The following is a 16,149-nucleotide window of genomic DNA, read 5'->3' on the forward strand; positions in this document are numbered from 1 at the left end:
TGCTGCTAGATTTCAAGAAATAATGGAGATACCTGCCATTATTCCAGAAACCCTACAACATTCAAACCCTAGCACGTGAGCAAGATACCTGTACCCACAATACTCTGAAAACCAGCTATTATTAACCGCTGAAAACTGAAATATGCAGAAAAAACAAACATCTCACAACAATTCCAGAGAGTAACACCAGCCAGTTTTGAACCCCAAAGTCTTTTTATTAACCAGAAAATCAGATTACAAGAGAGCTTTTTCAGTACAGACTCACAGATCAGATAAACCTGTAAAATGACCCCCTAAGACCCTATATAAAGGAAATGATCCCAACGGCTAGTTTTGAGTGATCCATGTTGAAGCGATCTCGACCGTCGATGAGGGTTAAGACATCTCTTAATCTCATCCGTCGATTTTATTAAAAAAAAGATATTTTGCATGCATTCACAAAAATATTATTATTTTATTGTTTAGGGTTTTTGCTTTATGTTTTTTAATTTTTTATTATTTATTATTATTATTATTATTTTTTTTATTTATTTCATTTTTTAATTTTTATTTATTTTATTATTTTTATTCATTTTTTAATTTTTTAATTCATTTTAAGATGGATCATCGAACTAAGCCGTTGAAAACATCACCTAGGACCTAGGACTTAGGACTCATGAGGGGATTTACAACATTTTTCAACCCTCAAGACACATTTCATCATGATTTTTACAATTTACGTCTCAAAGGGATGAACCCACTTAATACAGACCCTCATAGAACACCCAGTTCTGCGACACAACTATAATCTAGCAGATTAACATACTAAGATTCTCCTAAAGTTCTAATGACGAAATCCATCCCGGCTTTGGGGTCAGGTTTGAAGGAAAACTCTGCCGATCGTAGATCGGTGAGACGAAAAACCTCCCGGGACACAGATCATCATTAGAAAGTTAGGTCCATCTAGGCAACTTTATATACATGACTCTGATCTACTTAGATTATTTACAATTTATACATGCAGACTGGGTTTACAACAAAAATGATCAAGCTGCTGATGATGGGAGGATGGCACGGACATGCTGATCAGGTGCTGCCCCTTTTTGCCAAGGAAAGGGGGATGTACTGCATGGGTAGTTGACCAGTAGAGGTCAACAGGTCCTTCTCCAAAAATAACTAAAAGTCTCTGCCTCCGCAAATGTGCCATTAACTTCGAAGGTAAATATTTATCTAATGTAAGTAACATTACGCCCCCTATTATCATGTTTTTTGAATGCCATATATTATGGATAAAAAGGGAGTGACCCATCAATATAATAAAGAAACACCTTGCCATGTGATCTCTACGATTTGGTCATGTTCTTTTGGGGCCTTTTGACTTTATGCCCAAGGTGGCTATTACCCAAATAAGAGTTCCATGATCAATCAATGTCTTCAAATTTTAAAAGTTGGCTTCATGCAATCAATGGTGATTCCACAGAGTAAAATGACAGTTCTTGATATTATCTAGAATATGAAACAACAATCTCCATACATTACTTTGACCAAGCCAAAAAAATTGACTAATGCAATGGTCCCTCTAATCCATTGATTTGGCTTGGTAGCCAAGGAAAGTATCTTGATTTGGCAACTTTATCCATATAATTGTGGACCCCAACATATTACATGAAGCAAATAGAATATGACTAGTGGCTCCATACCAACTTGTTTTTTTTTTATAAAATTGGCCCCATGTGCCACGTTTATAGAATGAAATGCTTGCTTGATGCTATGATCAATCAACCTCTTCAAATTTTAAGTGTGTCTTCATGCAATCAATGGCGGTTCCATAGAATAGAATGATGGTTCTTGATATGGGTAAGAATGCACAACAACAATCCCCATACAATACTTTGACCGAGCCTAGAAAATCGACTGGATGCAATGGTCCCTCTAATCCTTTGATATGGCTTGGCGGCTAAGGAAAACAACTTGATTTGACAACTTTATCCATGTAATTGTGGACACAAGGTATAACATGATGTAAATAGAATATGGCTAGTGGCTTCATACCAGCTCAGTTTTTTATAAAAGCAGCCCCATGTGCCACATTTATCTAATGAAACGCTTTCTCAATGCCATATCATTTGAATTTCGAGCCAACATAAGGAAAGAGAATGACCCTTGGGAAGGCAATTCCATTCTTTACAATGGACTTAGGCTATCTCATGGCGACTTTGTATGATGTAGTGGTTGACATGTCTTACAATAGGAGGACCCGCGATTTATCCAATATAAAATGCCATAGTTGTAGGTTGTCTTCCCATGCCCCCCCTTAAGTATATTATGCTTTAGAATGAATGAGTTAGCTACTAGTTACAACCCATAACTCCTCCTCTAACCCATCAAATGAATTGATAAAAGTTTTTAATAAAATATTATTTCCTCACCTCCACATATATTCCAAGGTTTTGCTCCATGGAAAGGTATGAGTGAGGAAATGAAATGGGATACAAAGGGGGCCATCCCTTTAGGACGATGTCATTTCACTTTTTGGCCATTTGCATGGTATAATTTGGTGCTTAGGCGAGTGATATGGAAAGGGTTTCCCTTTTATAACATAACCTTTAACATGTCTTTATCATAGTTAAAGTGCATAAGGGGGTGGTCCCATCCTAAGATATGATTTCTAACCTTTCATTATGCCTTCACAGTGGTCAAATTGGAAAAGGGGATGGCCCTTTGAAACAAACCATAACTATCTATCTAAGCATTAAATGTAACCACGAAGAGCAAAGCTATGCATCGAGTTCAACTGCAATAGAAAACACTAAAGAAATCATGCATCACCGCCATGATGAAGATGATCCACAACCACAATCTCCAAGCAAAAAATGGAAGTTATGTATCATCACCTCATTAGTGTCCCTTTAATTTACCCTTGCAATGGTGTCATGTGATGAAATCACATTTTTTCGCTCAATGCCAATATGAGGGGTAACATAGCGTTATAGAGTGTAGTTTGTGACGAAAAGGATATAGGCAATTACATGATCATGTTAGAGGACAAAATTGCTAGTACAAGCTTTGGTTATCATGACCCTTCTTCCTCTTTAGAACACATTATTTTTTGATTCATCGACACTTGTAGATCAAGATTTGGAGCATGAAATACTTATTTTTCTCAGTAATCATGTTGAAAATGATGATTAAGTGGCTTTATAGGTTGAAAGGAGACATCGTTTCCTAATAAGAGTAATATTTGTAGCAAAAAGGGGGCAGCAGTCAATGTTGTTATTTCAAAATAACATGTTGAAAGAGTAATACTAATAACAACTATTGTTCAATCTGGACCTCAAGGAAGAAGGTAAGAAAAATGGGTATTTTTTTGAGTAGTAAAGATAACAAGAAGAATTTCTAGGTCAGACACCTATCGCGGATGTTCTCGAGTTGGATTTTGCATGCGAGACTACTTGGGGCTATTGTGACCGTATGAGTGGTACATAGAGGATTTATTTGTGGAAAAGGATCATACTTTTTCTCTTTCTTTTTTGGCAAATTATTGTAGAGAACGACCATCAAAATATGTGCTCTTTTTAATCGATCAACATGCTCTTGAGTATTATGTATTGGGTATATCACATGATTGGTTATGCTTCTCCTCTAAGCATGAGTGGTCGCACAATGTTTCATGCCTCCATGATTTGTTATTTTAGTCATTTGATTATGATGAGTGTTCAGGTTCTTTTTTGAGTGACTTTGAGAATTTGAGCATATGAGTGACATCAAGGCCATAAAAAAAGAGAAAAAGAAAAATAAAAGGAAAAGAAGATAGTTCAAATTATTAGGATAGGTCAGTTCAGTTGTTCCCTTTTTAAGCTATTAGGTAGGTTGAGCCATTCTTTGTGCTTTTCTTTACGAGTCAAAGTTCATTTTTTGATATGAAGTTTTAAATTATTTCCCAGTGTTTGCTTTGCTGTGGGTCAAGTTGAGTTTTAGGGGTGTTTATAGGTCATTAGTTTTCCATTTGGATTGTGAGTTTTCAATTCATTGAGTCATGTCTTTGCTTGGCGTTGGCTAAAAAAACTGAATTATTGCAAGTAAATCATGAATCATATTCTGATATATTTCTCATTTAGTTATTTCATGTTAGAAAAGGATAGTTTGGGATCCAAAGTTTCATGCTTGGTCTTTTGTATCATTGGTTATGTATTTAGTTTGAGTTTGAAGAGGTCGATTCATGTTGAGGATCGATACTTTGAACTTCAATCACATTAGTTACTTATTTGTAACATCCATATATGTGCTTGTTGGAGCGATTTATTATCACTTTCCTTCTAGTGGGCTTCCCCTATCAACTATGACACATCTTGCTCTTAGAAGCTCAGTATCTTAGTGATTGCAAGCCTTATTAGTTATCCACCTTGCATTTAGCAAAGTTCGTTATCATTGGGCTTTGAATGGATAATTCCTATTATTGTTTGGCATTAGAACATTCATTCATAATGATAGGGTTGTACTCATATCTTGGGGCCCATAGGCATTAGTGGTAGGATACGTCGTGTCTAGCAAGGATTGACCTTAATAGTCCTTGACTAGATGGTTTCACCCATGGTTGATAGTGACTTTTTATTCACTCAGGAGAATTTGTACATGGCCATAGGCATTAGTGGTAGGATACGTCGTGTCTAGCAAGGATTGACTTTAATAGTCCTTGACTAGATGGTTTCACCCATGGTTGATAGTGACTTTTTATTCACTCAGGAGAATTTGTACATGGCTGGATTATAGGTTGTAGGTTGCAGTTTCTTTGGGCATTCTTAGCTTCACTTCATTCATATATTTGAATCTAGTCCATGGAAGGCCTTGATGTTATAGAGATTTATCTTACAAGTTTGATTCATTGACAATTTTGGGATTCTCAACATTCCGTAGGGGATAATGTAATCTAGATGGATCCACTATTAACACTTGATTTGACCTTATAAATCCAGGTGCTAATTTACAGTTCTTTCTTAATGAAAGTCATTTGGGGGTGCTAATTGTTATAGAGTTCACTATTTGGTATTAATGGTTTGTCAGTAAATTACGAGGTCTATTGATTAGCTGGTCCATTGACACAACATTTGTTGAACTTGTAACTATGGTCAATCTTCATAATGTATATTTGGTCACTTGATGTACTTGTGTTTATCATTGTAAAGCATATTTTAAATGTTAGAGTCAGAAGAAAATTTATTTTGAGTCAAAGTCCATTGTGACTTTTCAAAGAAGAAAAATTGAATTTTTGAATTGTAATTTTTGGCTCCAAAAGTTGTTAAGTTGGCCTCTCTCTAAGTCAAGTTGGCCCTGGCAGAATACACACCCATTCAGCCAAGACAGATCACTATATAAAGACAGTTCAACCTCCAACTGGGCAATTCACATCTCTCTCACAAGATAGTTTTTGGCAAGCAAGTGAAGGAAGGGAAGGACAAATAAGATGAAGAGGAAGACAAATTGGTTCTCTTTCTCTCTTTCATCAACTCATACGTGTGGACGTAGTATCTCTCTCTTGGTTTGCAGTTTTTCTGGGCTGCAGGGGCCAAAATTCTAGGGCAACTTGCAGCTGCAAGGAGGCCAGAATTTCTGGGTCAAATAAGGCAGAGCAAATTTTTGGATCAAATTGGGTGGCTTGACTTGGAGGGGAAGACCGGGTTTGACCATAGTTTTTGGGTGGCTTGATTGATTAAATATTTATTGTCTACTGCATAAACACCTTGTTGAATTTGTAACTATGGTTGGTCTTCATAATGTATATTTGGTCACTTGATGTACTTGTATTTTTTACTGTAAAGCATATTTTAAATGCTAGAGTGAAAAGAAAATTTATTTTTAGTCAATGTTCCATTGCAACCTTTTAAAGAAGAAAATTTGAATTTTGGATTGTAATTTTTGGCTCCAAAAGTTGCAAGTCGGCCTCCCTCCAAGTCAAGTCGGCCCAGACAAAAGACACATCCCTTTGGCTAAGGAAAATCATTGTATAAAGGTAACTTGACCTCATTCTTCCACCACCAATTTGCACTCTTTCAAGAAGACAAGTTCTGGGCATCTTAGCAAAGATCAAGAAGGACAACAAAGATGAAAAGAAGGATGAATTAGCTCTCTTCCTCTCTCTTTCTCAAGCTCTCACACGTGGATAAATTATCTCTCTTCTGGTTCACATATTTTTGCCCCATTTAGCAGAGCTGATTTGTACCTTGGGAATACCACTGTCCGAATTTGTCAAAACTTTGTTCATCCTCCAAATTTTGATAACAAAGTGAGTTTTTCTTTGTGAGCATCACAGATTTTTTTATGTATGAAACATATCTTTTTAAGCTTTCATGTGTCATTGATTTCAATCTTGACAGTCTTTGAGTGATAGACCTTAGATTATCTTCTGCCAAATTCACTTTCTATTGTTTTCTGTTTCTTTCTGTTTCTCTTTGACTCCATAAAAGGCACTGATTACGTATTGAAATATTTGGCTTTTGCATTTAAAACAAGTTTTTATATCAAAACATCAAACGCTGCATCTTAGGCAATGGCTGGTCAAAATTTTACACATCATCTTTTGAAATTTTACGTAGCTAGCGATTGTGAATTGAAAGTTACTTTTAGTGGTGTTGCAATCCATTGGGTTATTTATACGATACAGTGTGTATGATTAACCTGAAACTTGAAAGCTAACTTAAATGGTGATGAATCATGTCTGAGATTGGTTTTCTAATGATTTAATGTTTTTCACAATTGTTCACAATTTATTATTGACCGAGTGCATCATTTTATGGTTTCTATGGGACCATAAGTAGTCTACAAACTAGATAACTGAGGACATTGATATATTACATAGTAATTACCATTTTATGCTGCCCTTAATTCTAATTTGTAGTTTGTTCTTACGCGGTTAGATGACTTTTTGATGACTGATGACTGATTATGTAGGCTGGAAAAACACTCAGTGAACGTAAGTGGCGTTCTGCATTTAGTGAAGAAGGTTACCTTGACATTGGAAAAGTCCTGTCTCGAATTCAGCGAGGGGTAAGATTAGTCTTTTTATTATCTTTCAAACCATGCTCTGCACTGGACTACATTTATACTGATTTTATAGGTAAGCATGTTTGTTGATTAATCACTGCTTCCACCATCTAATTTCTGAGTTTTTATTTTATTTATTACACTCTAACTTGACCAGGCATAAAATGGCTTGAGGTGAACAGAATGTTGGGAATCAGGGTTATTCATATATTTGAAGTGTCTATAGAAGGTTTTAATAGTAAATACCTGTCTCTTATAATCGCTATATATCCTTTGCCAAACAACGAAATGCTGTCTTGCTATAAATATCAAATTTGTCTCAGAAATCTGGCACTAAAGTAGATCATTTGATCTATTTTGGAATCAGGAATATCATTAGCAAATCACAAGACAAGAATGGTGCATGCACTTGAGAAATGGACCAAACTTATGTGAGACAGACTTGAGCTGCACTTGCTGTCTATCATCATGATTACAAATGAAGATTTAAGGATTAATGGCAGAAGTGTCTTCAGACACGTAATTTTATTAATCAGAAAAAAACAATTACATAATTGATTTTGCAAGAGTTTACACCCGAACAACCAAACACTCTTGCAATGAGCTATTTATAAGCTCCATGTCCTAACTACCTCTAATTATGGAGCACTTATTAAATAAAAAGTGTCCATTTACAATAAATGCTATTCAAACCAACTAGCTAACTAATCTCCTATAATAGAGCCTAAGATACGACACATTTGGAGAGTCATATCTTGTTACAACAATATACTAATTCTAATTGTCTCTAAAATAATTAATCATTCTAGAATAATTATTAATTTAATTTCTTAAATTAATAATTATTTTATTTCAATTTTATAATCTATGATAATAAAGTATTTTTGGATCATCTAACATTCCCCCCTATGATCCAAAGATACATTACAACAGATACCAAGTTCATCCCTGAACTTAGTAAATTTTATTCTGCCAAGCGGTTTTGTGAAAATGTCGGAGATCTGATCTTCGGAAGGACAATAAACTGGTTTGAGGACATCTTTGGCAATGAGCGACCTGATATGATGATACTTGGTGTCCACATGCTTTGTCTTTGAATGAAAAACTGGGTTCTTGGCAAGTTTGATGGCTGACTGGCTGTCAATGAACAATGATGTAGCTTCTCCCTGAGAAATGCCCAAGTCCTGCAAAATTCGGCGCAACCAAACAATTTCACATGCTGCTTCCCATGCTGAAATGTATTATGCTTCTGCTGAAGAAGTGGCCACTGTAGCTTGTTTCTTACAACTCCAAGATACTGCTGCTGACCCCATATTCATTAAATAACCTGATGTTGATGCTCGATCATCAATACTCCCAGCAAAGTCGGCATCAGAATATCCACCAAGTACAAAATTTTTAGTCTTTGTGTAAAGAAGACCAAAATCTTTTGTTCCTTGGATATATCGAAGAACTCTTTTGGCTGCATTCCAGTGGCTGTCTCGTGGTTCCTGCATAAAACGTGAAAGAATACTGACTGCATAAGATAGATCAGGACGAGTATTTGTCAAATAAATCAAGCTGCCAATCAACTGTCTGTAAGTTGTATTGTCCACCTTTCCCCCCCCTTCAAATTTTGAAAGTTTCAAGTTTTGCTCCATGGGGGTGAGAACGGGCTTGCAATCTTGCATGCCAAATCGCTGAAGAACCTCTGCGGCATACTTGCTCTGAGAAATGAAAATATGATGTGGATGTTGGAAGACTTCAACTCCAAGATAGTAGTGAAGTAATCCCAAATCTGTCATCTTAAAACCTGCATGTAACTCCTTTTTTACCTGTGCAATATGATCATCATGATTACCTGTGATGATCAAATCATCGACATACATAACAAGAATTACCAGATATTTGCCCTGTTGTCGCACATTCGAAGTATCATCAGATTCACTGCGATGAAAACCAACTTTCTTAAGGTAATCATCCATCTTTGCATACCAGGCTCGGGGAGCTTGTTTTAACCCATATAAAGCCTTGATCAATTTGCAGACTTTATGTTCTTGTCCTTCCACTTCAAAACCTGGTGGTTGGGTCATATACACGTCCTCCTGTAAATCCCCGTTGAGAAAAGCACTTTTCACATCCATTTGATGAACTTTCCATCCTTTTTGAGCGGCCAATGCAAGTGTTAATCGGATGGTGTTCCATTTAGCTGTTGGAGCAAAGGTTTCTTCATAATCAATGCCTTCTTGCTGCGCAAAACCTTTTGCGACAAGTCGTGCTTTATACTTGTCAAGTTCACCCTTCTGATTATACTTAATTCTGTAAACCCATTTGCATCCTATGGGTTTAACATTTGCTGGACATTCAACAAGTTTCCAAGTGTTGTTATCAATTACTGCTTTATATTCTTCAACCATAGCCTGTTGCCATTCTTTATGTTTTACTGCCTCTTTGTATGTGGAAGGTTCAATAAAATCATTTGCTATCAGGGCAAAATTGCCTTCACTTCTATGTGCCCTTCGGGTGCCAGTTTTATTCTGTTCATCAGGCTTTACATCTTTCAAAAGTTGAACTGCCCATTTCGGAAGTTGGTGCTCACTTGTTTGCGCGTCTGTAAAGTCCCCATCATTGTAAAGAGGATTAATATAAACTGATGTTCATCGTTCAGGTGAAGAATGTGGAGACTCACTGTCTGAAGAACTGCTGCTGCTTGGAGATGCGGGTGAACTGCTAGAAGACCCAGATGATGTTGTTGATGTAGATGGACTGGATGACTCATCTTCAGAGGAAGGAAAATCAAGTTCATACCAATTTGGTGAAGTTGGTTGACTTTGCACTTTTCCATTTCTTTTACTTCCCTTAGTTTCTAATTTGTGAAGAAGATTTTCAATTTGTTCAGCACTCTTACTCTCTGTTTCATCAAAAATGACATCCCTGCTCACAATGAATTTTCCATTGGTCAAAAGACGATACCCTTTCTTCTCATCAGAATAGCCAATCATTGTGCATTTTAAACTTCTTGAGTCAAGCTTAGTTCGTTTTTCTTTCGTAACTAAGGCATAACACACTGACCCAAAAACTCTAAGATGTTTAACTCGAGGTGTGAAACCAAACCAAGCTTCATAAGGTGTGATTTCGTCTAAAGAAGCAGTTGGAGATCTGTTTCTTAAGTAGACAGCGGTATGTATTGCTTCCGCCCAATATGTTGGACTTAACCTCTTGAAGGTTAACATGGATCTCGCCATTCCTAACAAAGTGTGGTTCATTCTTTCGACTACTCCATTTTGCTGTGGAGTGTAAACATTAGTAAGATGTCGTCTTATGCCATTTTCACTGCAATAATTTTTGAATTCATTTGAAGTGAATTCTCCCCCATTATCCGTCCTGAGAGTACCTATCTTTTCTTCATTTTCAACAAGTTGGCGAAAAATTTTAAACTTATCAAATGCTTCTGACTTGTTCTTCAAGAAGTAAACCCAAGTCATTCTGCTGAAATCATCAATGAATAGTAAGAAATACTTGCAACCACCAAATGAAGTTTGTAGTGGACCACAAACATCACTGTGAACTAGTTGTAGCCGCCTGTTTGCACGCCATGAACTTGTTGGAAAACTTTCTCGATTTTGTTTCCCATAAATGCAAGCTTCACATTTTGCATTTTCCTTTTTGAATGTGGGAAGTCCTTTAACCATTCCTTGTTTCTGCAATTGAGAAAGACTCTCAAAATTCAAATGTCCATATCTTACATGCCATAGTCTGATAGGTGAAATACCTGTAGTCACTGCCCCTGCAAAATTAGAATGCCTTGGAATAACTGTCCCTTTCATCCGTAACAATTTGCCATCTTCATAACCTGTCATAACTGTTTTCAAGTTCTGTTTCACTGAATTAATCTTCACTAAACCATCTTCCATAATCACCTGATGTCCTGCTTGTCGAATCGTGACTAAAGAGAGCAAATTTTTCTTGAAACTAGGTACATACCATACATTGGAAATCAATTTTTCTCCAATGTCAGGGAGAAATTTTTTTACGACTCCTTTTCCATAAGGAGTATGTTTTGTATCATCAGCAAGAAAAATTGAATTAAGTTGGCATTCTTGAAAATTCCAGAAAAAATCACGTCGACATGTCATGTGCTGAGTTGCCCCGGAATCCAAGATCCAGGCATCTTCATAGTCACTTCTAAGATGAGATGAAATTTGTGATGCTGGTGAGGAAGTAAAAACATATTCTGAGCTGTCTTCATCTTGATCATTTGCAAATTGTGCTGAATGCTGCTGAAACTTGGGAATTCTACTAAGTGAAGTTCGACAATCTTCAGCATAATGGCCAACTTTGTTACATCTTCGACATACAATTTGACTTAAGTCTCTTCCTCGTCCTGAAGATTGTCCTCTGCCTCTGCTTTGACCTCTATTTGGAGATTGTCCTCTACCTTGACTATTATATCCTTGTCCTTGAAAATTGCCTCTTCCTTGGTTGTTTCCTCTACCTTGAAAATTATTTCTTCCTCCTCTGTTAAAATTGTTGCCTCTACTTTGGCTTCGACCTCGATTATGTGTTGCTTGATTCTGATTCCATCGGCCTCTTCCTCGAGAACTATCTGCTGAAGACTTACTTGTGCTGGCTTCTGTGAGAAAAACATCTTCACCAACTTTCTTCTTCTTCCCAAAAGTTTTATCATGCTGACTTAACATTTCACAAAGTTCATCAAACTTTAGTTTTTCTAATTTCCCAGTAACTTGTAAAGTTTCTAAAAAATGCGTATAGGAAGAAGGAAGCCCAACAATTACAATTGTGACCATAAAGCTATCATCAATTGCGGGAAAACCAGCATTAATAATTTCCTGCTTAATATTCTTAAGTCTGGAGAGATATTCAAGAATATCACCATCTTCAGTTAATTTTTGTTGCAACAATTTTAACTGTAGATCAACCTTCTTTGATTCTGGCTGAGTATCAAAGAGGTCTTTAAAAGTTTTCAAGGCAGTCCATGCATCTGTGGCATTCTCTATATGTACATACATTTCATCATTCACAAACGATTTAATAAGAGCTAAGGCTTTAGCATTCTTGATTTCCCATTTTGCCAGTGGATCTGCATCTGTGGGTTTATTCGGCTTTACATCTCCATCACATATTCCTTGCCATAATTCATTGTAAATGAGTGTGCTTTCAATAAGACGATGCCACGTTTTATAAGATTTAGTGCCCTCAAGTTTGTCGGAATCAGAAAATAAATTAATCAACTTAGACATTTTTATCGTTGAAGAGACGCACCAAGAAGCAGAACAGAAGGTACAAGATAGTCAACACAATACACCACGCAAAAAACACGATCTATCGGGGCTTGGCCTTGACCCTCGAATAGTCGTCAAAACAGGAGAATATTGACTGAGCTTTGCACTTGGCTCTAGTCAATTTCTCAAATTTTTACAGGGCAACTTTCAAAATTTGACTTTTTACAACGGTGCTTTTGCACAATCTGGTAAAAAAAAATTTACCCCCCTCAAAGTAAAATTACTTTGAGTTACAAATATGATGATCCCAATTAAAAAAATAGCTTCTTGAAAACAAATTATCAAACACACCTTATCTCTCCAAGTTACAAATAAAACTCCTTATTACTCCAAAAAATTTCAAAACATCACCCTTATTACTCCAATTACATAAAATGATTATACCGCATCTCACCCAATTACAAATTACAAACTATATATTACAAAACCTTATCTCTCCAAATTACAAACTATTAAAAAAAACTTTGTAATTCACTTGATTTCTCCTTTACAAAACCTTTATTATGCATCTTATCATGATTTTTTAAAAAAAACCATTAAAAAAAAATGAATGTTACGTGAGCTTTTTTAAAAGGTGAATTCTACTTTTAAAGCATATATCATTCCTAACTCACGTTGACTTTTAAAAAGAGAATTCTACTTGGTAAGTTTACCAATCCACGCAGGTTGTCAAAGTTGTTTGGAAGCTTGGCTGGAACGACGGTTACCGAAGCAAAGGGTCGAGAGAATGCCCAGAGATCATCAAACTATTTATGCTTCCAGTTTCCAGATCTTGATCATACTGCACTTTATTCGTTCATAGCCTTGACAGTAAAGGAATTTCACTTCCAGCCACGTTTAAAAGACGCCCGTGAAAAGTTTTCGAACAGTAGAAGTCAGGTACACGTTGCCTTTTCTAATAAATCGCTGCGACTTCGGCTGTTGTAGCTTAGACTGCGGCTTCTTCCACGACGATGCGACAATGACCTAGAACGTGATCTTGAAATAGACCGCTCACGCCGGCTGCTTCACTGCCAAAAAACAAACAACAAAAAATCCGCTGCAGATACCCAATTATATAAAATTCTAATTTTCATTTTGCCCGATTTCGATTCCAGAATTCGATTCCCGATTGCAATTTCAGATTTCAATTTCTAATTTTTCATTTTGATCCAGATTTCGATTTTTGTTCACTGAAAAATGGCGAGAGCGAAAGACAGTTTATGAAAGAAGAATTGTAAGGAATTTACGCTGCAAGTACTCGACAGTTGGCTATCGCATACTTTCATTTCAATACCATCTCTGGATGGTGAAAATGGAGAAGCAGAAGGATATAACAGGCATTCCTTTTGCTTACAGTACTATATGTACATCGGTGAGAAAAAACACGTGTTCGCAGGGGTCACAATATTTGCTGCCGTTTTCAACGTTCCCTGTTCTTGTCCAACAGAATATGAACATAAATTTGATCGATATTCTTTTTCAAACAAACCGAATAGAAATATGAAAGTTCAATTTATGTGGTCTGAACTTTCCAGATCTTCTAGTGACTTCAGAATTCCTCACAGCAATCGTAGTCAAATGGTGGCAACACTAATTCTTACAATTGATTTTCAGATTTTAAAAAATCTAAAATCACTAAAATAATAAAATTTCTTCTTTTTGAACAAAAATTTAACAATTCTCATACCAATCATTCGCTTATCATTCAATGGAGGTTTCCAAAAAATTATAGAGCTGGAATCTCCTCTTCAAATCAACTGCAGCATTACTGGAGCTCGGATACCACAATAATGGCAGAAGTGTCCTCAAACACGTAATTTTATTAATCAGAAAAAAACAATTACATAATTGATTTTGCAAGAGTTTACACCCGAACAACCAAACACTCTTGCAATGAGCTATTTATAAGCTCCATGTCCTAACTACCTCTAATTATGGAGCACTTATTAAATAACAAGTGTCCATTTACAATAAATGCTATTCAAACCAACTAGCTAACTAATCTCCTATAATAGAGCCTAAGATACGACACATTTGGAGAGTCATATCTTGTTACAGCAATATACTAATTCTAATTGTCTCTAAAATAATTAATCATTCTAGAATAATTATTAATTTAATTTCTTAAATTAATAATTATTTTATTTCAATTTTATAACCTATGATAATAAAGTATTTTTGGATCATCTAACAAGGATCTTTATAAGCAACAGTGAAAGCGACATGATCTAGTTCACTATTGTCAGTACCATTACAACCAGCGTCCAGTTCATGGCCATCATCGAAGCGATCTATTAATCCATAATTTTCAATGGACTTCTCAACTTAAAATTGCTTTACTAAGTTGGAAGGGAATTGCAAGCATTATAAAGTTTCTGTGGAGAGCAGATCTGCACATTTTTATCCCCATTTGATCTCTCTTACTAGTGTGGGTGAGATAGATGTCCTTCAATGTATTTCACATAATGAAGCTTCCTAAGATAAGCTGAATATCTGCATGGCAGGCTTCTCCAATTCAAGAGAAGCACCATTATATTTCCAGAGTAGTTGGATGCAACCATCTGCTTTATGTATTAATAATAGCATCACGCAAATACCAACACCATAATCTATTAGCTTCCGCCATCTGCACCATAAGAGCTGTTGATGTTTACATACAATGAGATGTCTTCTCAAGTTTAGCCAAACTTCATTAGGAACTGAGCTTCTTATTGTTTCAAAACTTAAATAAACCTCCCTAAATCTCCTCATTCTCATTGTGGCCTGCTTACTAATTTATGATCTAAGTGATATTTAACTCGAAGTAAGGCTGGTGCAAAAAAATTGAACTTTGTCCACAATTCGCGAACATGCTTGCATTCATCTTTAAGACTCCATATTTTTGTTTTTGATTTCTTATTTTATTCCATTCTTGCTTCTTGTAGACAAATGCTATGGAGTTTTATCTCCATTAAATTGTTCTTAGAATTGGATAAGGGTATCACACACATTCTTTGTAGCTTCTTCCCAACATGAATAACCTTGTATACTGCATTCATTTTGAAAATAACTATTTTCAAAAATTTTGGAGTTTGTGCATTCATCCTTAAAACATTAATTTTTGGAACATAATTCAGATGTCTTCTTTCACAACTAAAAGAAATAGCTGAGAATCTTGTTTCACCAAGCAAGGGATACTTATATTTCGGTAAATTTACAATGCAGATTTGTGAAGTGATGGGTGAACATGAACGTAGTGTTGAGAATTATAGCTTGGACAGCAACTTCTGCACATGTTTAATGTGAACATGTGAGAAGTAGATCGAGATATTTTTGAAAAGTAATTCTATTCTTGGAAAAAGTAATTTTATTTTGTAATTCACATCAGTAAAAAGAAAGTGGTAGCCTTATATTTAGCAGTTGAGTCTAAAATTTTATCTCATGCATGACTTAGACGATGAGAAATCTTAAAAATTGATTCTCTGCTAAAAAGATAAAGATAGAGGCTGCACTAAATAAATAAAAATAGGGCAAGGTAGATGCTTTCAACACAATTGAACAGTTGTAGAAAGGGAGAGAAAGCAGGTAGTGAGGAAAGAGATGTTTCTAGCAGCATGCAATCCTGTATAATAGTTCCATACAGCCATACAAAAGTTTGTACAGCTGTACCTACTGTGACGTACAGATCAGTACAGTCATATGTACAGTATCACATCTCACATGGATAGTCTGTATAGGTTGTCCTGGAGGTCATATAACAGTTTTTTACTGTTTCTGATTTTTTTCAACTGGTTGTACAAGATCAGTTTAGAGAATTCTTTTGGTATACATGCAGTGTTGTTTTGAAGCGAGCAAAGTTCCTTCTTCAGATTAATTACTCCAGAAGACT

General features: G+C 35.9%; 1 protein-coding gene across 1 annotated transcript in view; it reads left to right on the forward strand.

The window, feature by feature from the left end:
- Positions 1-16,149, forward strand: part of LOC149251673 (Ypt/Rab-GAP domain of gyp1p superfamily protein) — a 452,310-nt gene that overhangs the window by 31,802 nt on the left and 404,359 nt on the right. The window contains exon 2 of the mRNA XM_089459518.1: positions 6,925-7,020. Coding sequence (XP_089315644.1) covers positions 6,925-7,020 — 96 coding nt within the window. The remainder of the gene's footprint in view (positions 1-6,924; positions 7,021-16,149) is intronic.

Source organism: Pinus tabuliformis, chromosome 7 (genome assembly GCF_031772625.1).
Source record: "Pinus tabuliformis cultivar Carrire ecotype Pingquan chromosome 7, CPIR1, whole genome shotgun sequence".
NCBI lineage: Eukaryota > Viridiplantae > Streptophyta > Pinopsida > Pinales > Pinaceae > Pinus > Pinus tabuliformis.